Below are 23,080 nucleotides of genomic sequence, written 5' to 3'. Positions count from 1 at the left end.
CTCGGGGGGAGACAACTATCAAGCAGATCGGCAGATAGGAGTCCAGAGCATACAGGTCATATATAAGAAGGGTTACCAAACGTCCCGGATTTTCCCCGGACAGTCCAGTTTTCAGAAGACTGTTCCCGTGTCCCAACACTTTTCTTAATTTTAGGTAAACTTCCCGGTTTTTGGGACAAAGGTGAGGTCATTCTGCAAAGCTCAACTGAAAGTTTTATGTTCCATTCACAGGCACCTCTGAAGACTGAAAAATGTGAAGTGATGTATCCGCTTTTGTCAGGCAGAACAGGAGGCAGAAAACAGCATTCATGCAACAGAGGGGCGACAAGGTGGGTAGGAGGTTCTGATATATATATATATATATATATATATATATACACACACACACACACACACACACACACACACACACAGTTACAAGACGTGTGTGTGTGTATATATATATATATATTTATATGTCCAGTTTCACAAAGCGCAACAGTTGTTACGCCAATGCACTCCAATCCGAGCAAATTAACACAGCAATCCAACTGCAGTCCAAGGGTATTTATTTAATTCATTTTCAGCATGAAAATCAGGCAATAGAGCCGTAGCTATTGTAGCTGGACTGTAATTGAAAAACCAAATCTTGGGAGACATATGACAGATGAACATAGGATTCTGCTACTTCGTGAGCAAAAATGGGTTTACCGCTTGAGAAGTCACATCAATGGCCTGAAGGATGAAATACCTTGGCAAGCACTGGGGAGACAGTAGTCCCTAACCTTGGTTACTAGAAGTTTAACATTGTCAGTGGGAGATTCCCTCCACCATGACATATAAATAGAAACGTCAGGACCCTAGGAGTCAGTTTAGGAATCCTTATCCAATCACAATTACCCAAATTGTATACATTACTTTATGGGAGGCCCTGGGAAAGATCATCATACCTAGAGGGTGCCCTGTAATAGATACCACAGGGGAAGGGCAGTGACTGGTACAAACTTAATACTGCCCGACCTGATTCGGACTGCCAGAGATCCTAGCAAGTGTTGCCCCTAATGCCCGTCCCGGATCAATCATGCTCTTGTATCCAATATCGGACACTAATTACAGGGGTGACCGCATTAGAGTTATTGAGGCCGAGATGTCGGCAAACATACACATCGGTATTCAACTTCCCATGTTTTCCTGGGCACGTACACGCTACGGTATGACGTCTTTCCTTGCGTCCCGAGAAGCACAACAGCTGCAGGTGGAGCAATTTCACTATTTCTATGCTTCTGAACAGATCGCCATCATCCACGCGGCGATCTGAATAGCAGGCTAACACACGAGGAGGGTTCCTCGGAACAATAAGGAGGCATAAAGCGAGGGGGTCGGGACTGAGGCGCCGTTTACATATCGGCGAGTAGAAGTTCTGATCTGGGCTGATTTGGGTTAACTTACGAACGCCCGTAGCGCTTGGACTTTAACTCGCTATCCATGATACTGATGCAAGCGCTAAAATTAGCTCGGTGTAATTACATATGAGATACGATGTAGTTCCAGGGTTTGTTTGTGCTTGTGTCTTTTTCTTTACAATCACAGGTTGTGTTCTTGGGACACCGACCTGCGAGACGCCATGTCGAGTTTTACACACGCAATAAACTCGGTGAGTCGTGCATTTGATTTATTAACCACTTTACTGCCAGTAACAATGTAGGGGGTGAAACTGGCTATGAGTGGAAGCGCCATCAGAGACAGAGGCCAAAGTGCTTTCAAGGAATGTAGGTTGAAGAGAGTATACAGCATTGTTTTTAATTGAATACTGATGGGGAATAGGATTTGATATTTCCATAGATCACAGACAATAAGATAATACCTTTAATGAATCATAGGGGGTAGGATTGTATGATTTATTTTATCCCACCCCGTGGTTCCTTACAACACATTGACAGGGGTCCCTTATCTTTCCAGTATATGTTTCCAGGATTGTTGGGAGCCCAAACTTATCGGTTCAATTGGAATCATATGTGATTAGCATATCGGTACTTTAACCAAATTACAGTGTGACCGATAGCGGGACGGGTGGCGACACATGCCCTGAAGAAGACCGGCGTGACCTTCTTGGCACAGTAAGTCGGGTGAAACACGTTGGCAAAGGCGGTATTAGGAGGGCTGTTTTGTGTTTTTGTTACATATATGTTGTTTGGTTGCGTATTGTTGTTCTGTGGTCTTTTTTGTTTAAACCCCCCCCCCCCATGCTCCGTCCAGAGTGTGGCTACACCTGGACATATTGTAAGCAGACCCGATGATGACGCATGTCACACACTTAGTGTGAGTGAGGGCAGTTTTTTCAAAAACAAATGAAGCATTTCCGGCAAAGTCTGCTGACATTATTGTGACTGGAACTAAAGAAGAGAGATGGAGAGAGGTCTGACCATTATTAAGCATTTTTTTTAAAGCTTTTTAATTTTCTTTTTTAATATTATAGTGCGGTTGGTTGTCCTGATTTCTGCAGTGTTAAGACGTACAGTACAGCGTATCTGTACGCACGTACAGATACAGTAGTATCTGTGGACACCAGCCGGTGGTAGGGGAGCCAGGTATTCTGCCTACAGCGGTATTCTGAATATAGTTAGCGTCAGCAACTACCACTATAGTAGTCAGATAAACTGATTCAGAGGAGCGAGACCAATCTTCACCCCCAGAGGAGCCAAGTGGGTGTTCAGGAGTGGATGGGGTGGAGCTGGTTCAATCTTAGAAGGCATCCAGGTATTTTCTATTTGTAATGGTTAGAAGGCTAAAACACAGTTAAGCAAACAGTTCCACAGCTCTTAATGAAATATCAACAAACAGGAGAAGCTGCCAAACATATGGAGTCCACCTAGAAACACTGCCTTATGCCCACTCTATTGTTCACATGCGCAACCAGATTACCTGAACATGACATAAAGCGGGGGCAGAAATGCTTCTGTACAACCAAAGCACTCATCAGGCAATTGCGACATGTTGTTAGTGACTACATACTACCAGCATTGCTCTAGACAGGCAAACTAACATGCAAACAAAAAAAATCAGGAACTATATAGCAGGCAAGGGGATACTGGTATAAAGATGTTGAAAGCAAAATAATGCAGTGTTTTGCTCTGCACTGTCTGCAAGCCAGAGGCGATCGCTCATGTCCTACCTAACATGGCAATATTTTCAGAGCTGCAAGAAAGCTGGCCAGTCTCGATCTAGGTGCTTATCAGGTGATGTCACCTACAACAACAACGATGACAGCCTATACCAGTGTCACTCATGACGTCTTCAAAAACTAAATGCTTTGCTTGGGTTTCATTAGCAGTCAGCTGCTTTGCTGGTGCTATTGCCGAGAGAAACAGCAACACTTTACTCACATTTAATTCAATATGAGGTTTACAAAGGGTTCCTAAGCTTTTGATAAAAAGGCAGGGCTACTCTAGGTTTATGGATAGGCGAGTTCGCCTCTCATGACAGTAAGGTTAGAATCTGGAATTATGGAGAATTACTGTTTTTCGTGCAAGGCTTGATCTTATCTCACTCCTGTAGATCACTGAAACCTACGACATGAATATCCCTTTAGACGCAACTATGCAAAAACTAGAGGTTTTGGTAATCAGCAAATCCACGGCGGCCCGCTGAATAGATATGCTTAAAAAGTGATTAACTGCATTACATGCTACATTTTCGGATTTATTAATTCTAGACTGCAGCGCTCTACACTTCGCACAATCCCTGCGACTCCTCTAACCCATTGAACACTAGGCGTATGGTCTGCAGAGTGCGAATAAGGGCTGGGGGAGGCTGGCTGCACAAGGTCACCATGAAACTAATTGTACAGAATAACCACAATGGGACATGTGTGGACTTTATACACAGGTTGCTTTCTGACCTCCAGGTTGGGAAGGATTCCAAGGGGCACCGCACTGCCCCCCACCCAACCTCGACAGGGACTTTACCTGCAGCTGCTGGAACTCGTCCTCCAACTCCCCCCAGTCCGCCCGGCATCTCTCCAGAGACATGGCGGGGCAGCAGGAGGACATCCTGCACCGCTAGCACCCGGCCTCCGCAACAGCTGCTTCAGCGCGCGCAAGGTGCGTCACCATCGCTCGCGTGCACACCCAGTCTCATCGACAGAGACGATACACCACATGGCGGTGCCTCAGCAGAGCATAGCACCGCCATGTTAGAAACACGGGGATATACGTAGGGGGTTGTACCCAACTAATGTCACTGGGACCTGGGTGATCAATGCAGTGAGAAGAAGGAGTCCCAGTAATCAAGAAACGATTTACAAGGCAAAAAATATTAATAAATAAACCAATCAAAAAAGAAATCTGTTCACATTGTTTTAATCACAATGTGAATGCTTGTTACAAGTATATAACGTATATTGACACGTAAATATAGTTCATGTAGTGCCCCAAAAGTAGTAGAAGGACAGGGGAGGGGGGAGTGATCCTGTGAGGAGATAGTGGAGGGAAGGAGAAGGAAGTTTGTTGTGACAATTAAATCAGTCAACTAGCGTCATTCGTCCATACTACACAATGTGTGCAGGAATGGAGACCGCAAAGTTCAAATTATCATTTCAAAAAGAACAGCATACTCCACAAAGTTCAATTAATGGAAAAGTCAGGGCGTGGAGTTGGTAATAAGAGTGGTTGTCGACGTTTCGACCCTCTATCGCGCAGGTAGACTTGCTATCCTTGCTGTGGGGTCTTCATCAGGACAGGGGTAGGGGACACACCATAATGCAGCATAAAATTAGACCGTGGTGCCATGAGGTGGCGTGGTCCGATTGGATCGTCGTTATAATGAAAAGCACGAATCAATATCGGGACGACCCCAAAGCAATTTAATGGCGTAATCTGTTATCTCAGCGGTTGTAGCGAGGCAAGATGACACGATCCTGTTGCGGTCGTAGGGGGGTCTGGCTGATTCACAAAGGTGCTGCGTGGATAATTCGGGCAGCAACGATCGGTTGCCGATCTTGCGCGGTCCGGATCAGTCGGACAGAATGCTTCGTGACGTGAACGGGTTGGAAATTAGTCATATCCCGCAACGAGCATGGTTCGCAATGGCGATCATTGCGAACCATGCTCGTTGCGGGATATGACTAATTTCCAACCCGTTCACGTCATGAAGCATTCTGTCCGACTGATCCGGACCGCGCAAGATCGGCAACCGATCGTTGCTGCCCGAATTATCCACGCAGCACCTTTGTGAATCAGCCAGACCCCCCTACGACCGCAACAGGATCGTGTCATCTTGCCTCGCTACAACCGCTGAGATAACAGATTACGCCATTAAATTGCTTTGGGGTCGTCCCGATATTGATTCGTGCTTTTCATTATAACGACGATCCAATCGGACCACGCCACCTCATGGCACCACGGTCTAATTTTATGCTGCATTATGGTGTGTCCCCTACCCCTGTCCTGATGAAGACCCCACAGCAAGGATAGCAAGTCTACCTGCGCGATAGAGGGTCGAAACGTCGACAACCACTCTTATTACCAACTCCACGCCCTGACTTTTCCATTAATTGAACTTTGTGGAGTATGCTGTTCTTTTTGAAATGATAATTTGAACTTTGCGGTCTCCATTCCTGCACACATTGTGTAGTATGGACGAATGACGCTAGTTGACTGATTTAATTGTCACAACAAACTTCCTTCTCCTTCACTCCACTATCTCCTCACAGGATCACTCCCCCCTCCCCTGTCCTTCTACTACTTTTGGGGCACTACATGAACTATATTTACGTGTCAATATACGTTATATACTTGTAACAAGCATTCACATTGTGATTAAAACAATGTGAACAGATTTCTTTTTTGATTGGTTTATTTATTAATATTTTTTGCCTTGTAAATCGTTTCTTGATTACTGGGACTCGTTCTTCACACTATGTTAGAAACACCGCACGGCCATTGGTTGGGAAAAGGCTTGTCACTTGAATCCATATTTTAGTCGAATTTGTATGTTATTGATCCACTGAAATCTATAATAATTTTTATTTTAAACATTAAATTAAAGGGAAATTTAAACAACACTTCATAAAAGAATGCAGAGTGTGTTACACATTTTTTTCGCCATGAATATATGTGCAATATTAAAAAGTAAAACATTTTCTATTATGCCAATGATACATCTTTGAGGGTATCACAATGAAATGATTGAACAGTGTCGCCTTTCAAGCCTGGCCGAACGTTTCGTGAGATCAAATGAGGCTTTTCAGGAAGGTTGCGTGCTAGTCTTTTTGGCAAGTTTTCAATGATCCAATGAGAATCTTGCACGAAGGATCAGGTCACTCTATGCATGCAACCACAATTGCAGATTCTTCTAACCTCTTTATATGGAAATTAATGCTTTTATGTATTCAATTTATTTGTGGCCCTCAAGGTCCACTCTGTAATGGGCCTATTTTTTGCTGCTCCCTTCCTGAAAGGAACGGACAGCGGGAGGGGGGCGGGAAAGACACGGAAGCGGGAGGGGGGGGCGGGAAAGACACGGACAGGGGAGGGGCGGGAAAGACACAGACAGCGGGAGGGGGGGAGGAACGCACTCACCTGGACTTCTTCCGGCGGCCGTGGTCGGCATGAAATGAGGAAAACCAACACCAAAAAAAAAAAAAAACGAAACTCCGCCCACCGACTATGCAAAAAGGGTGGAGAGGGAAAAAAATGCTGGAACGCCCACAAATCTGGTCCGGCCATGACGGACAGATCTCTGTTCCAATGGCTAGCCTCCATTTATGGAGCTAGCCAATGGAACAGAGGGCGGATTCAAGTCCCCCATACTGAAAACTAAAGATTTCTCCTGGCGGCGGAGCTAGGAGCTCCGTGCCCCAGGCGAAACCTAAAAACAAGCGAGGAGAGAGCGGAAAGAAAGAGTAGCGTACCAAAACGAAATATATGGTAATAGTAAAAGAATCCATGTAGGAGGAACAGTCTCCAGGATGGGAACAAGACAGCATAAGGCGGGACAAATGTAAACTATTCACCAACAAAACCAAAGGAATGTTGAAAGGTAGATGAAACAAACAGTAATAAGCAATAGGCAATTTCAAAGCCTAGAGTGAATACAGCATGTCTCGAAGACAGCTCATGTGCTGCCAAGGCTAGACCTAAAAAAACAGTTTCACCTCCTCGCTAAACTAATTTACTGGAAACTTTCCTAATCAGTCGGTTTCCTTGTTTACGGAATACAGTTTCTATTATTTAATGAGGATTGTTATAACTCAGGATAAAGATGTAAATAACGTAAAAATATTTTGACGGAGATTTAATCCGACTCTTGACATGTTCATTCGTATTTGGCAAATGTGCCTGTAGTCACCCACTCCAGTGTAACAGAATGTGTAAAAACATCAGTAGTTGCGCTTCATTTTATAGTTTTTCTGAACAAGAAATGCATTTCAAAGTAATCATTCCATGCTGATACACAGGTCTTTCAAGTAGAATGTCATCTTTATCGAAATCTAGATTGCTAAATAAAAAATTAAATACACTTACAAACCTGTTTCTTTTGTCTTAATAGCTTCTGCCTTTTTTTCTTTTTTTGAGGAATGTTCTTGTTCAGATTGAATCTGAAAAAACACAAATGGACCGACAATATTTATAAAAATGTGTTTCTCCATAGAGCCTGTATCTTTCACTTTGGAACTCACTATAAAATATGTCTAGAAAGCTGAGGACACAAGATGGTTGTACAATCAGTAGTTAATTCAAGCCACTATGAACTGCTCCTAAACAGAGTATACAGCACAATCAGTTTAGTTTATTCCAGTCCCCATCATCTAGGCAACCAGACCTTGCATTTTATTTACATATGTTTTAGTGTTTTTCCCCCGACTATTCAACATCTTCAGTGGCTTATCATCTGAAGTTGCACACAATTTTTGTCAGTTAACAGACTACAAAGTGAACATTCGCAACCTGTGCACCAATTCACAACAGCCATATCTCACCAACCGAGCACGCCCGAATATGTACTCTGTAGCACTTCACGTAAATTGAAAGAGACCAGGAATGCTACCACTGCTTTGTACTGGAGTCCTCCGTAGAACATAGCAGACACAAAGTGGCTAATAGTAGGTCTGTTCAAGATGAAAATGGTCAGACTTCGTATCCAGGCTTGCCAGACCCTAGGCATCTAGATAAGTATCTCATGCCTAGGTTCTCTCCTAGTAAAGCAACACTTCAACAGACACAACCTGGTAAATGTAGAGGCTCATGCTTTCTAGTGGATAATCACTAAAAAAGATTAAAAAAACATAAGAACACTGTTCATAAATTCCACCTTCTCTGTAATTGCTTTTAAAATATGTTAGTGGCGAGAGTTGACCACTTACATTTGTAGGAAAAATTTCAATTGAATTTGAGGAAAGGAAATTGTCAGATTTTCTTTTCCTTAAAGAAGCACTACATGATAGAAGAGAAGGTCTTTTAACATTCGTAAATTTGTTTGTTGTTTGGACACTGCATTACTCTCCCTTGCCACAAGCACGGAGACACAGTTCTTACAACCATCTTGCTTTGGGCTGGCGCTCAAGATTTCTATTCTCGATTCTTAAGTTTACCATGGTTCGACACCTGGTTTTGGAAATTTTTCAACAGTGTTTATGAATTCAACAGGATGCACAGTGAGAGTTTGCTTAAACAATTTTTTCTGAACATTTTTATTGTTTGCTGTTGCAACACCATAACGCTACATGGCAAGAGGCACATATACATTACATTCCTTCATTTTGTAACCTTTGACGCCAGTACAAAATTTAACAAAACCAACTCAATCTTAGATCAGTATGCTTCCAACAAACATATTTAGCAGGCGTTTTACTCCAGATTATCCTCTAGGGCTTAATCAATAATATTTCTATGTATGGGGAGTTAGATAACCTCGAAAACTCTTCCATGGTACCCATACTTTTCCAAACTTACATAGGCAGCCACTACCATGGTAGATTGATCTCTCAGCTCCCATACACCAACCCATATCATTAGCCCAGTGCTCAAACAAGGGACACAGCCATGATCCCCATATTCTTGCTATGTTGAGATGGGCCACCACCGTTCCAAGGTGTAGGAAAGTAGGATCTACTATCATGGTTACCCCCACTTTTTGCTGGTGTTATGCCGTTTTCTGACTAGTCTGAATGGGTTCCTACTAATCAGGACCCCAGTCACTGTTGTCTCTTCCTGACTCTGACAATGTTAAGTACTTTGGTACCTTCACAATTGGCTACTGGTGTGCCCTTGTAAGCCCCTAGTATATGGCACTCCGGTACCCAGGGCATAGGTACACCAGGGGGCCCCCATGGGTTGCAACATGTATTATGCCACCCATGAGAGACCACTCCAACTGTGACTACATGCGTGCCATTGCAGCCTGTGGGAGTGGGTGCTCGCACCCCTCACCACAGATATAAGTTTCCTTATATCTGAGGTACCTACACTTAAAACCTATAAGCCACCCCTAAGGCAGGCTATTCAGTCCTGAGGGCTGGGTGCTCGGTTACAGATGTGAGGGTGCCCCTACAAACCCCGGAGTAGATTCTCCAGGCTTTGTAAGTGCGGTCAGCCATTTAATACATACAGTGGACATCAAGTCAATTACGAGATGTCTAACTATATATTGGCTGCATTGAAACCGGTCATGTTTGGTATCGACCATGTTGGAATCCTGCCCAAACACAGATTCCAGTATTGGATGAAAGATCCCATGTATTGGGGGGCTTCCCTAGGATGCCCCCTGCATTCCCAGGACCAGCCTTTCAGGGTCTAACAGCAATCTAGTGACGCTGCCTCCAACAGACACGTTTCTGCCCTCCTGCTATTGTTGATCTGAGCTCGAGCAGGGGAAGGCAGAACAATAGGTTTCCTTCCACAGGGCGGTGTGACCACCTCCCCTACAGGTCTTAGTGTATTGGCTTTGGGTGGGGGTGCTTGCCAGTGCCACCAGACTGCTTTGAAGGACACATTTGGTGCCCTCCTTGCATACTCCAGTTTGAGCAAGTACAGGGAACCTTAGGCTCCTGCTCAAAACTAGACAAAGGACATGGGAGTGTCCTCCCCTCTATCCAGCCTCTCCTCTGGGAGGTATCCTTGACTCGTCCCAACCCTTTCCTTGGGGTACTTAAGGGCTTACCTGTGGGTAGCCCTTCAGATTAGTAGGGGGCAAGATTCAAACTTGAAACCACTTGAACCGTCTGGGCACATTGGACTTCGCCTGGAACCGAGACTGCACCAAGGCAGACTCCTGCTGCTCCTGATCTTGCTGTTCTGCAAGTGGTCTTCATCATCTGTGCCTGTGCTTCATCCAGGTTACTCTCCAGGCCTGTGGGCATCAAAGCCACCCGAATTAATCTCCTTTGAAGTGAAAAAGTCACTCCCCTGCATCTGCAGGCACCGAAACAAAGCAGACCGGTCTGCTGCTCTGGATGTCCCATGATCTCCGAAAGGCTCAGCAACACAGGTGGTGGTTCTTCAACTCCCTCGAGGCCTGACCTGTCCTCTCAACAAGTTTGAGGCCAGTATCCCTCGTCAGAACCGCTGGCAACGTACCCTTGTGCACTGCGTCGACTTGCCGTTGCCAAGGCTTGTTGACTGTCTTCCAGAGATCTCCGGGCTACAAGAAGCTCCAGCCTCCAGCATCTCTTCTTGTCAAGGTCTTTGTCCTCGTCGCATCCTCTGCACTGTGGGCCTGCATCTTTGCTGAGCTGCTTTAGGTCCTCTTGCGACTCCTGTGCCTTAGGCCTGTGGATCCTCTTGAGGGTCTTTTTAGGCTTCTTTCCCCTGCTTGCTCGGGGCCTGCTAGGACTCTCCTGCACGTGGTGAGTCCCTCTGACCTTGCTGGCCCAAACATTGCACATTTTGTTTATCCCATCAGTTGCTGCTGCCAAGGCTTGTTGGTACTCCAGCCGGACATCAACCCCCCTTGTTCTTGACTTCCGACGTTGGACAGCTAGTAAATGGCTCCTGGTCTTCCACAGCGTCGCCTGGTCCTCACAGCTGCAGTGACAAGGTCACTGTCATCACTCCTGCAGCTTCCCTTATAGGTAGTCATGGGTCTTCCATGCCTCCTGGTTGCTTACAAGTAGCAAAGAATCTGTCCCCTCTGCTTGAAGGTTCTTCTCTTCAAGAGTCCATCCCTGGATTCCACCGGACTCTGTTCACCTTCTTCGCTAGCAGCATCTTTCCTGAATTCCTCCATTGTGGTCTACATCAGTTTCAAACATCACTTCGCACCTATGCACCCAGCTTCCCTGGTATAGGTATCCTTGAGTATCCATGGGTGGGTAGACGCGCCAACTTTCTTCCACTGGGTTTCTTTAGGGTCCATTGGGGAAAGGTCCTCTTCTTGAAAACTGCAACTGTGACTTTCCTGTTGACTTGCATTGAGTACGCAGCTGTGTTTCCACTCTGCACACAGCCTCCCTGGGGTTCCTGGAAACTTACCTTGGGTGGTTCCTTGTGTCGCAAAAACAATAGAGGAGTATCCCCTCGTAGGCATAGACATGTTTCTCTGGATCTAGGCTTGAGTGCTCTAGTCAGCACAATATGCCCCAACCGGTTATCGGATAATGCATATCCTTGTAGAAGACCCCTCACTCACCAACCTAGTTGGTGACATGCTTCATCGTCGGGGTCCCACCCGATAGGCCGAATGCCTACAGGGTGTGCTGCGACACCCGACTACAGTGGAGCTGGTTAGTATTTTCTTTTATGTGTGAATAACTATCAAGAAGTGTGTTTAAAAAGGGCCAAAACTACTCACTACAAGTATTTACTCTTGAGTGCTTGAACCCTTATTAAAAATGGTTTGGCACCTGTGCCTAATTAGGTAGGCTTTGGTGTCATAAGTAGTGTGTTAAAAATAGCAAAGTGTGCTATGTGAGATGTGAAATTTACAAAACTATTGATTAAAAAGGTCTACATGTTTCAACCATTATATATATTCATAGGTTTTCGTCAGGACCGTGTTATTTTGAACTGGGTGGTCCGCACACTCTAAGGCGCGTCCTGCCCTAGTCCAAATCAGAGATCGCAAATTGCGATCGTGTAAAAGGGTGCGTTTTTCCTTGCTCGGAAAAAAACCTGTAAGGAAACAGGAGAACAAAAGACAGGAAGGGGTCACATACCGGGGTGGACAAAACAAATGTACAACATTTAACACATATGTCACTAGTCTTTACCCCAATCATATGGTCAATAGATGGGGTCATGCCAGCGTTTGAAATCAAACAGTAGGGTCCATCTATTGCGGTCACGCAACAGTGCTTCAGTGATTATTACCAGACTGTGCCTTTCGGTAAAGAACCAGCGCCAAAAAAGAGGTGTCGGACTGGTTTTGGCGTCTGGGAATATGGTGTAAAAAGGGGGGCCTTAATATGGGAGAGTGATCTTTATCGTGCTGCGATGTGGACGGCTGCAAAGGTTTGTTTGTGAGCAGTCGTGACGTCGCTATTGTGAATCGTAGAAGCGACTTGTTTTTAGCTTGCGCTTAGTTGCGGCACTACCGCTTCATGGGCACCAGCGTTTCCAAGACGGCAAGAGTCCGTCTCCTGTAAAATGATAAAGAACAGATGCCAAATGTAAGCTATTAGCTGCCCGGGTCGGGCAGTTCGGTACAGCCTGTGGGATCGTGTGGTAAATAGTTTCCGCATTCAGGTCAGCCCAATAGTACTTACTTGCAACTTCTGATCATCAAGCGGAAAACCTACTTGGTTCCTGCTGGAGGTGCCCCGAGGAATGACCGGGGTATCCGTGAGTGCCGGTAAAGTAAACCGATTGCATTTCCTGGTTGGGCGTGGCCTCGTCACGTGGTCTTAGCACGTGGTTCAGTGAGAGCCAATCGGATCGTTTGGATGGAGAAGGTAGGAAGTCTACTCCTTCCCCGAGCACCGATTGTTAGAGGACTGTTTACGTTGCCATGGAGATTGTGCTGGCTTTATATTCATTAACATGAGAGGGTAATGGTATAGGAACCTACCATACGGGCTTCTCAGTATCAGTGGGAGTTTACTAGAACAGGGGGCAAAACAAGGGTTAACAAGCATTTACAATGCAATGGTCTCGGCATCATTAAAGGTAGAGCTATTGGCATTGCTCATGACATTTCTTTTTTTTTCTTTAAATCATAAATAAATGGCATTGTCATTTACATTGCCAATACACAGCACTCTGCACCTGCACTCACAGCTCTGCACTCAACAGCACACACCACTCTGCACCTGCACTCACAGCTCTGCACTCAGCAGCACTCACCGCTCTGCACCTGCACTCACCGCTCTGCACCTGCACTCACCGCTCTGCACCTGCGCTCACAGCTCTGCACTCAACAGCACACACCACTCTACACCTGCGCTCACAACTCTGCACTCAACAGCACACACCACTCTGCACCTGCGCTCACAACTCTGCACTCAACAGCACACACCACTCTGCACCTGCGCTCACAACTCTGCACTCAACAGCACACACCACTCTGCACCTGCGCTCACAGCTCTGCACTCAACAGCACACACCACTCTGCACCTGCGCTCACAACTTTGCACTCAACAGCACACACCACTCTGCACCTGCGCTCACAGCTCTGCACTCAACAGCACACACCACTCTGCACCTGCGCTCACAACTCTGCACTCAACAGCACACACCACTCTGCACCTGCGCTCACAGCTCTGCACTCAACAGCACACACCACTCTGCACGTGCGCTCACAGCTCTGCACTCAACAGCACACACCACTCTGCACCTGCGCTCACAGCTCTGCACTCAACAGCACACACCACTCTGCACCTGCGCTCACAGCTCTGCACTCAACAGCACACACCACTCTGCACCTGCGCTCACAGCTCTGCACTCAACAGCACACACCACTCTGCACCTGCACTCACAGCTCTGCACTCAACAGCACACATCACTCTGCACCTGCACTCACAGCTCTGCACCTGCACTCACTGCTCTGCACCTGCACTCAACAGCACACACCACTCTGCACGTGCGCTCACAGCTCTGCACTCAACAGCACACACCACTCTGCACCTGCGCTCACAGCTCTGCACTCAACAGCACACACCACTCTGCACCTGCGCTCACAGCTCTGCACTCAACAGCACACACCACTCTGCACCTGCGCTCACAGCTCTGCACTCAACAGCACACACCACGCTGCACACACCACTCTGCACACACTCACAGCTCTGCACTCAACAGCACACACCACTCTGCACCTGCACTCACAGCTCTGCACTCAACAGCACACACCACTCTGCACCTGCGCTCACAGCTCTGCACTCAACAGCACACACCACTCTGCACCTGCACTCACAGCTCTGCACACACCACTCTGCACCTGCACTCACAGCTCTGCACTCAACAGCACACACCATTTTGCACCTGCACTCACAGCTCTGCACACACCACTCTGCACCTGCACTCACAGCTCTGCACACACCACTCTGCACACACCACTCTGCACACACCACTCTGCACACACCACTCTGCACACACCACTCTGCACACACTCACAGCTCTGCACACACTCACAGCTCTGCACCTGCGCGCACTCACAGCTCTGCACCCTGCACTCACAGCTCTGCACCCTGCACTCCCTACTCTGAATTAACGCCTCGACCGACCGACGAATGGGTTTGCTATAATTTTTATAAATTTTTAAAATCTTTTCTAAAACTATATTGATTATGCTTATATTTTGTAAACTGTTTTTAAATTTGTGGTCCTCAGTTGAGTACCAAAGCAAATAAAAAAACTTTGACTTTGACTTTGCGCGGAATGGCGCGTAATTACAGGACGTGGCGTAATGGCATCGTTTTGGAAACTCCATGTAACAAGCATACCACGAAATTCCCCAAATGACTGGTATTAGGAGCGCGTAATTTCAATTTAGCACAAGCCTAACATTTCACTTCTGTACTATTTGTTTTCCTCCTGGAAAGTATAGCGGCCAGCTAGGTAACCCGCTTTCCCTTCCATGATCCACAGAACACGGGCCTGAGCCTGTTTCTCACGTGTACCAGTTGAGAGTATCCGTGCTTAATTTGTGCCGGCGGTTGCAGGTGGATGCACGGGAACACTTTTTGGGTGTCTCTTATTTTTCCTCATCAGACTGTATGTACCCAGAGCAAGAGAGAGAGAAGCAAAACACGGAGGACGAAGGATAGAAAACAGATAGGAGAACTGAGCCAAAAGAAAAATGCAGGAATGAAAGGGAACTTGCAAACGAGACATAAAGATACAGGAATGGGAAGAAAGAGGGTGTGTTAAAGGGGGATCAACCCTCGGCAGTCTAGACAATCGCCAACTCAGCAAGCATTTTGGCATCACTCAGTGAATATGCGGAAAATGTGCCTCCCTGCGCTTGTGTTATATATCCCAATCCCCTTTTCTATGGGCTCCTTTAATGTTACAGCGAGTAAAACGCACGAGGGCTCTGTCTGGAATGCCATCCCTCGCGCATCAGGACACTGCTTTGGCGCTTGTTACTTCCGCCTGTCTGTCACGAGGATGCTTGTTTAGCTGTATGACACAGGTGCAGGTCCTGCTTTTCCTGTTGGGCTGAAGACCGAGACAATGCAAGTATTCAAAGGCAAGGACTTGAGGAGGAGCTCAGACAATAAATAATAGGGCGAGACTCCATCTCCCGTGACCTGGGCCTAAAATGGCACTTAGGTAGTTATACTTATTATACACGTGAATATTATCTTTCTGGCAGAGTGTGAGAATATGGACTACGCATGTTGATGCTTTAGTGTTGTATCTGCCCGGTGGTACTTAGTTATCAGCTTAAGAAGGATGAACGGCTGAGTGGCCCTGCCCAAGAATGAAACCGGCAAGCAGGGCCACTGAAATTATGCGGCAGAGGAGCAATACATTATTCGGCAGGTTTGACTAAATTATGCAACAAGAAAAGGAAAAATTATGCAGCATAATTTGTTGATGGTATTTACTTAATTATTTTGTAATTTTGACACATGGTAATGCTGTTTGGCCAAATATTTTACATCACGAGCACCAGTTTGACAACCAAATACAGAAATAAGCAACGAAAAGATTACTAGTTAACATTTGAGGAGGGCTTTCCATTGCACACACGCTTGTCACCACATATTTATTAATTTTGGATCAGTTTTAGCTCAAAACAATTTTTTATTTTGTTAGCTGGTTAAACTGCACCATCCACCTCAGAGGGGCTGACAACATAGCGTTACAAAACTCCCATGGAAACCGTCAGCCAGGACACTATGGAACTCTCTAGACACGTTCCTAGATTCTTATGAACCACCATGAATAAAAGACCTCACCAAGGAATCCTATTACTGCCGCTCCATCTGTATCCGTGGATGCGCCAGCACCAAAGATAACGCAGTAGGTTCCGTGGTGCCTTGCACCAGTGACGGCACTCACAATGAGGTGACCAGGGGCAAGAGACTTCTCGACTGTAGAAAGGCGAGTTCCTGCACAGCACTCCGCAGACAAAGGGGGGCGGGGGGGGTGCGACGAGAGACGAAGGAGAGCTGCGGGCAGAGGGAAGGTGGGGGGGGAAGACGGCACTCACCGGCTGTTCAGAGAGGCGGCGGTTCCTCCCTGCCACGGGCAGGGCTGCTGGGCTTCGGCTGGGGACGTGCTTCTTCTCCAAGATAAGAGCGGCAGGGCGGCTTTGCAGAGTGCGCTCCGCGGCTCCCTGTGGTGCCCCCAATGCCTGTCTGCCCACAAAAAACGAGACGGGCCGATGTGTACACACAGAGACTGCCAGGTGGAGGAGGCTGCGACTTCTTGGGGCGGCTGTTGTCGAGAAATGGCCTAAAGAAAAGCGCCGCCATTTTCCGAGTAGGGGGCGTGTTTTTTGCGCCCTGAGTGACAGACGACGTCACAGGGCTAAAGAATGCAAAAAATCACGCCCCCGAATCCGAAAAAGACGGAGCTTATTTGGAGGGACGGCTCTCTCCTCCAATGGCTGGCCTCCTTTTAGGAAGCCAGCCAATTGAGGTGAGACGGCCGAGGGAGGCGGGTTCCAGATCCCTACTAAGTATCATACGATCTCCTCCCGGAAATGCTGGCAAGCCAGCATTTCCGGTCCTCGACCTAAAAACTAAAGGGGTTGGTTTCGCAATATTGGCTGGTTAATCAGAGGATAGTGCGTGTAGCAGTTGAGAATAGCTGCTTGGTTTACTAATCATATGGCTAATGAGGACAGCTCTTAAGTCATCACGCTGTTCCACGGGATATTATCGTTCAAACCGGACTTGTGGGTGGAGAGTCTATAAACCCACCTCTGTTCTTTTTCGAATAATCGTTGGGTCAGGTTGGCTCCTGGTTTGACTTGTTCAATGATTGTCCATTGAAGGTCATCTGGTGTGTGACCTGCGGACAAAAAGTGTTCAGTAAGTCTTGTATTAGTCTTTTTGCATCTAATAGTGCTTCTGTGCTCTCCGATGCGTAACTTGATCTTCCTACTCGTCATTCCTACGTAGTGTAGGTCACAAGGGCATGTTAGTCTGTAGATGACATTTTCACTATTGCAATTTGTCTGCCCTCTGATTGTCCAGATCTTATTCAGTTCCAATTGTAATGTTTTGGTATTCTTGGTGTACGGGCAAACGCTGCAACATCCACATTTGTAGTGGCCTGTCACCTTCGGTAGACCCCATAGGTTGGTTTGTGTTTCTTTCTCTGGGGACACCTTTATGGGTCTTGTATTGACGACTGCATCTTTTATGCTCCGTGCTCTCTTGAATGAGAAAAGGGGTTTCTCCCATCTCAAATTGCCTGTATTCAGGATGTTCCAGTGTTTTTTTATTATTCTGGAGACATCATTGGATATGGTGTTGTATGTAGTAACACAGGTCAAGGGGATTTCTTCCACTGTTTTGTTTGTATGTTCCAATAGAGCTGCACGCGGTTGATTCCGCGCTCGCTTTTGGCTTTTTTGGAGAATTCTGTTTGGATATCCCCGGTTATGCAATTTTTGAGTGACATCCTGGGCTTGTTTCTTATAGTCTTCCAGCTCGCTACAATTTCTGCAGATCCTTAGGTATTGCCCGTAGGTTAAGTTTTCACGTAAGGGTCTGGGGTGGAAGCTTTCAAATCGCAGTAGGTTGTTTTTGGAGGTTGGCTTGTAATGGGTGACAGTTGTCAATTTCCCTTCCTTTTTTGTGATCGTTACATCTAAGAAAACCAATGTATCTGTGTTTTTTTCATAGGTGAACCTTAGGTGGTCATCACAGGTATTGATCAAGTTGAAGGAGGAAGTTAGGGAATCTTCGGTGCCTTTCCATATGGTCAGCACATCGTCGATGTACCTACGCCACAATAGAATATTGGAGCTGTAAGGGTTGATATCACGGAGGATGTATTTCTCCTCAAAATCATACACGTATAATCCAGCTATGCTCGGCGCAAAAGAGCTGCGCATGGATGTACCCCCCATCTGTAGAAATATCTGGTCTTCAAACTCAAAGTAATTTCTTTTGAGTGCCAGTCTGGCACACTCCAAGATGAATTGCCTAGGGGTTCTGGATGTCCACTCTTCTTTTTCTAGCGCTCGTCCTAATACATCCAGCGTAGCATCCTGGGGGATGCTGGTGTACAGGCTCTCAATGTCAAAACTCACCAGGATGGTGTCATTGTCCACGGCGAGTTGATCCAGGATTTGTAATAGACTTTTGGTGTCTTGGAGGTACGTGCTGGTTTTTTGCACCATAGTCTTGAAGAACACGTCACAAAATTGCAAAAGTGGTTCCAGAACCGACCCCAGTCCAGAGACAATTGGCCTGCCAGGGGGTGGTGTCTTGTTTTTATGTATTTTCGGGAGTGTATAGAAGTAGGGGATTCTCCCCTCACTTTTACAAAGGAAATATGCCTCCTGTTTTGATATGAATCCTTCTGTTTCACCGTACTCCACTAGTGATTTTATCTCACTTTTCAGGTCTTCTGTTGGGTCCATTGGTAATCTGCGGTAGCTGTTTTGGTCTGCTAAGAGTCGGAGACATTCATTTTGGTAAGCTGTGCGATCTTGCACGACAATGCCTCCACCTTTATCTGCAGGCTTAACGACAATGGTATCACAGTTTCGCAAATTTTCAGGGGCAATTCTCTCTTGATTAGTCAAGTTCATGAATGGTTTCTTGGGATTCGTATTTTCAACATCGTTGAAGACGGCTTGCTCGAAAGTGGAAATTTCCACAGGAATCAAATGTGGTGGTGGGGTAAAGGTGGATCTGTTCCCTAGTCCTGTTTCATTTGTATCCAGGTTTTCCTCTGTGTTGGATCTTTTTTCAAAGAATGCTTTTAGTCTCAATTTACGGAAGAATGATGAGAGTTCACAGTGAAGTCTACATTTGTCTAGATTCGCTGTAGGTACAAAGCTTAAGCCCTTATTTAGGACTGATCCCTCGGCTACGCTCAAGGGTCTGGTGGAGAGGTTTGTTATTAAGTTCTCCGATTGCTCGCCCCTGCTTGTTGAGGTTTGTGCCTGTTCTGGTTCGCACTCGGATCTTCCGGTGCCCAGTGTACTTGACCCCCCTGATTCTGGTTTTTTCTTCTTCCCAGTCCTCTTCCGCCCCGATATAAAAAAGGCGGTCTATAGGGGTTGGGTTGAAAAAATGGTTGCTGGAAGGGTGGTTGCCAACCATACATCGGAATATTTTGTGGGTGGTAGTAAGGGTCAGGAAGCCCTTGCATTGGCATTGGATTAAAAGATGGCCTATTTCCATTTCCTCTACCACGCCCTCTCCCTCTTTGTTTGGTACTTCCACCACTTGAGTTCCCACTGGAGTTAGATGTATTGCTTGATGCATTACTGGAGGCATCTGAGTTGTCTTCTCCTTTAGATGGTGGTACGAACTCTGGGTCCGAGTACGGGTATGCTTTGGTCATTGAGAATCTTTTCAAGTCCTTCTGGAACTTCTGCACTTTCTGTTGTGTCAGATTATCTTTATAATCTGTCATCTCCTTATTTAGCTCATCAAGCTTCTTCTTGAAACCTGTGATGGTAGTTTTCATATTCCCTTCTGCCACCTGGATCTCTACCTGGATTTTCTCCCAGCCAACCTCCAAAAACAACCTACTGCGATTTGAAAGCTTCCACCCCAGACCCTTACGTGAAAACTTACCCCACGGGCAATACCTAAGGATCCGCAGAAATTGTAGCGAGCTGGAAGACTATAAGAAACAAGCCCAGGATCTCACTCAAAAATTGCATAACCGGGGATATCCAAACAGAATTCTCCAAAAAAGCCAAAAGCGAGCGCGGAATCAACCGCGTGCAGCTCTATTGGAACATACAAACAAAACAGTGGAAGAAATCCCCTTGACCTGTGTTACTACATACAACACCATATCCAATGTTGTCTCCAGAATAATAAAAAAACACTGGAACATCCTGAATACAGGCAATTTGAGATGGGAGAAACCCCTTTTCTCATTCAAGGAAGCACGGAGCATAAAAGATGCAGTCGTCAATACAAGACCCATAAAGGTGTCCCCAGAGAAAGAAACACAAACCAACCTATGGGGTCTACCGAAGGTGACAGGCCACTACAAATGTGGAAGTTGCAGCGTTTGCCCGTACACCAAGAATACCAAAACATTACAATTGGAACCGAATAAGATCTGGACTATCAGAGGGCAGCCAAATTGCAATAGTGAAAATGTCATCTACAGACTAACATGCCCTTGTGACATACACTACGTAGGAATGACGAGTAGGAAGATCAAGTTACGCATCGGAGAGCACAGAAGCACTATTAGAAGCAAAAAGACTAATACAAGACCTACTGAACACTTTTTGTCCGCAGGTCACACACCAGATCCTTCAATGGACAATCATTGAACAAGTGAAACCAGGAGCCAACCTGACCCAACGATTCTTCGAAAAAGAACAGAGGTGGGTTTATAGACTCTCCACCCACAAGTCCGGTTTGAACGATAATATCCCGTGGAACAGCGTGATGACTTAAGAGCTGTCCTCATTAGCCATATGATTAGTAAACCAAGCAGCTATTCTCAACTGCTACACGCACTATCCTCTGATTAACCAGACAATATTGCGAAACCAACCCCTGTGGTTTTTAACCCTTGTTCTGTCCCCTGTTCTAGTAAACTCCCACTGATACGGAGAGCCCGCATGGTAGGTTCCTATACCATTACCCTCTCATGTTAATGAATATAAAGCCAGCATAATGTCCATGGCAACGTAAACAGTCCTCTAACAATCGGCGCTCGGGGAAGGAGTAGACTTCCTACCTTCTCCATCCAAACAATCCGATTGGCTCTCACCGAACCACGTGCTAAGACCACGTGACGAGGCCACGCCCAACCAGGAAATGCAATCGGTTTACTTTACCGGCACTCACGGATACCCCGGTCATTCCTCGGGGCACCTCCAGCAGGAACCAAGTAGGTTTTCCGCTTGATGATCAGAAGTTGCAAGTAAGTACTATCGGGCTGACCTGAATGCGGAAACTATTTACCACACGATCCCGCAGGCTGTACCGAACTGCCCGACCCGGGCAGCTAATAGCTTACATTTGGCATCTGTTCTTTATCATTTTACAGGAGACGGACTCTTGCCGTCTTGGAAACGCTGGTGCCCATGAAGCGGTAGTGCCGCAACTAAGCGTAAGCTAAAAACAAGTCGCTTCTACGATTCACGATAGCGACGTCACGACTGCTCACAAACAAACCTTTGCAGCCGTCCACATCGCAGCACGATAAAGATCACTCTCCCATATTACGGCCCCCCTTTTTACACCATATTCCCAGACGCCAAAACCAGTCCGACGCCTCTTTTTTGGCGCTGGTTCTTTACCGAAAGGCACAGTCTGGTAATAATCACTGAAGCACTGTTGCGTGACCGCAATAGATGGACCCTACTGTTTGATTTCAAACGCTGGCATGACCCCATCTATTGACCATATGATTGGGGTAAAGACTAGTGACATATGTGTTAAATGTTGTACATTTGTTTTGTCCACCCCGGTATGTGACCTCTTCCTGTCTTTTGTTCTCCTGTTTCCTTACAGGTTTTTTTCCCTGAGCAAGGAAAAACGCACCCTTTTACACGAGATCGCAGTTTGCGGTCTCTGATTTGGACTAGGGAAGGACGCGCCTTAGCGTGTGCGGACCACCCAGTTCAAAATAACACGGTCCTGACGAAAACCTATGCATATATATAATGGTTGAAACATGTAGACCTTTTTAATCAATAGTTTTGTAAATTTCACATCTCACATAGCACACTTCGCTATTTTTAATACACTACTTATGACACCAAAGCCTACCTAATTAGGCACAGGTGCCACACCATTTTTAATAAGGGTTCAAGCACTCAAGAGTAAATACTTGTAGTGAGTAGTTTTGGGCCTTTTTAAACACACTTCTTGATAGTTATGCACACATAAAAGAAAATACTAACCAGCTCCACTGTAGTCAGGTGTCGCAGCACACCCTGTAGGCATTCGGCCTATGGGGTGGGACCCCGATGATGACCTAGGTTGGTGAGTGAAGGGTCTTCTACAAGGATATGCATTATCCCATAACAGGTTGGGGCATATTGTGCTGACTAGAGCACTCAAGCCTAGATCCAGAGAAACATTTCTCTGCCTACGAGGGGATACTCCTCTATTGTTTTTGCAATCTATTTCGGGGACCAGGAGTTCCCACCTCACATAGTACTTGTAAAATTTCCCTCACTCTCCCTTTTGTTATTATGGTTCCTTGTGTCCCCAGCCCTTCTGGTCCAAGTCCCGACTTCGGTCGTAGTTCGCATTCCACTTCTTTGGTCTCCCCCTGGAAACCACTCTGTATTTGTGCTTACTTGCCCTGCTTACATTTGAAATATTGTGTGTATTGTGTGGATACCTCCGGGTAGGAGATATACCAATGGGTTAGTGTATAATAAATATACTTCTTTTTATACCTATACTGTAGGATTCTTCTTTGTTTAACCTACACTATATGATTAGTTCTGGTGAAACAAGCTGCTTAATGCTCCTTCTGGACTAACCCTCATGGCTGTTCTTAGAGAGCTTTCCATGGTTGTCTAAGACTACTAAAATCACCATAAG

General features: G+C 46.1%; 1 protein-coding gene across 1 annotated transcript in view; it reads right to left on the bottom strand.

The window, feature by feature from the left end:
- Positions 1-23,080, bottom strand: part of LOC147750841 (protein RIC-3-like) — a 193,078-nt gene that overhangs the window by 92,636 nt on the left and 77,362 nt on the right. The window contains exon 3 of the mRNA XM_086918132.1: positions 7,507-7,576. Within this exon, the coding sequence (XP_086774258.1) occupies positions 7,507-7,576 (70 nt within the window). The remainder of the gene's footprint in view (positions 1-7,506; positions 7,577-23,080) is intronic.

This window comes from Lissotriton vulgaris, chromosome 1_1, assembly GCF_964263255.1.
Source record: "Lissotriton vulgaris chromosome 1_1, aLisVul1.2, whole genome shotgun sequence".
NCBI classification, from domain to species: domain Eukaryota; kingdom Metazoa; phylum Chordata; class Amphibia; order Caudata; family Salamandridae; genus Lissotriton; species Lissotriton vulgaris.
This window is presented reverse-complemented; position numbering and strand designations above follow the sequence as displayed.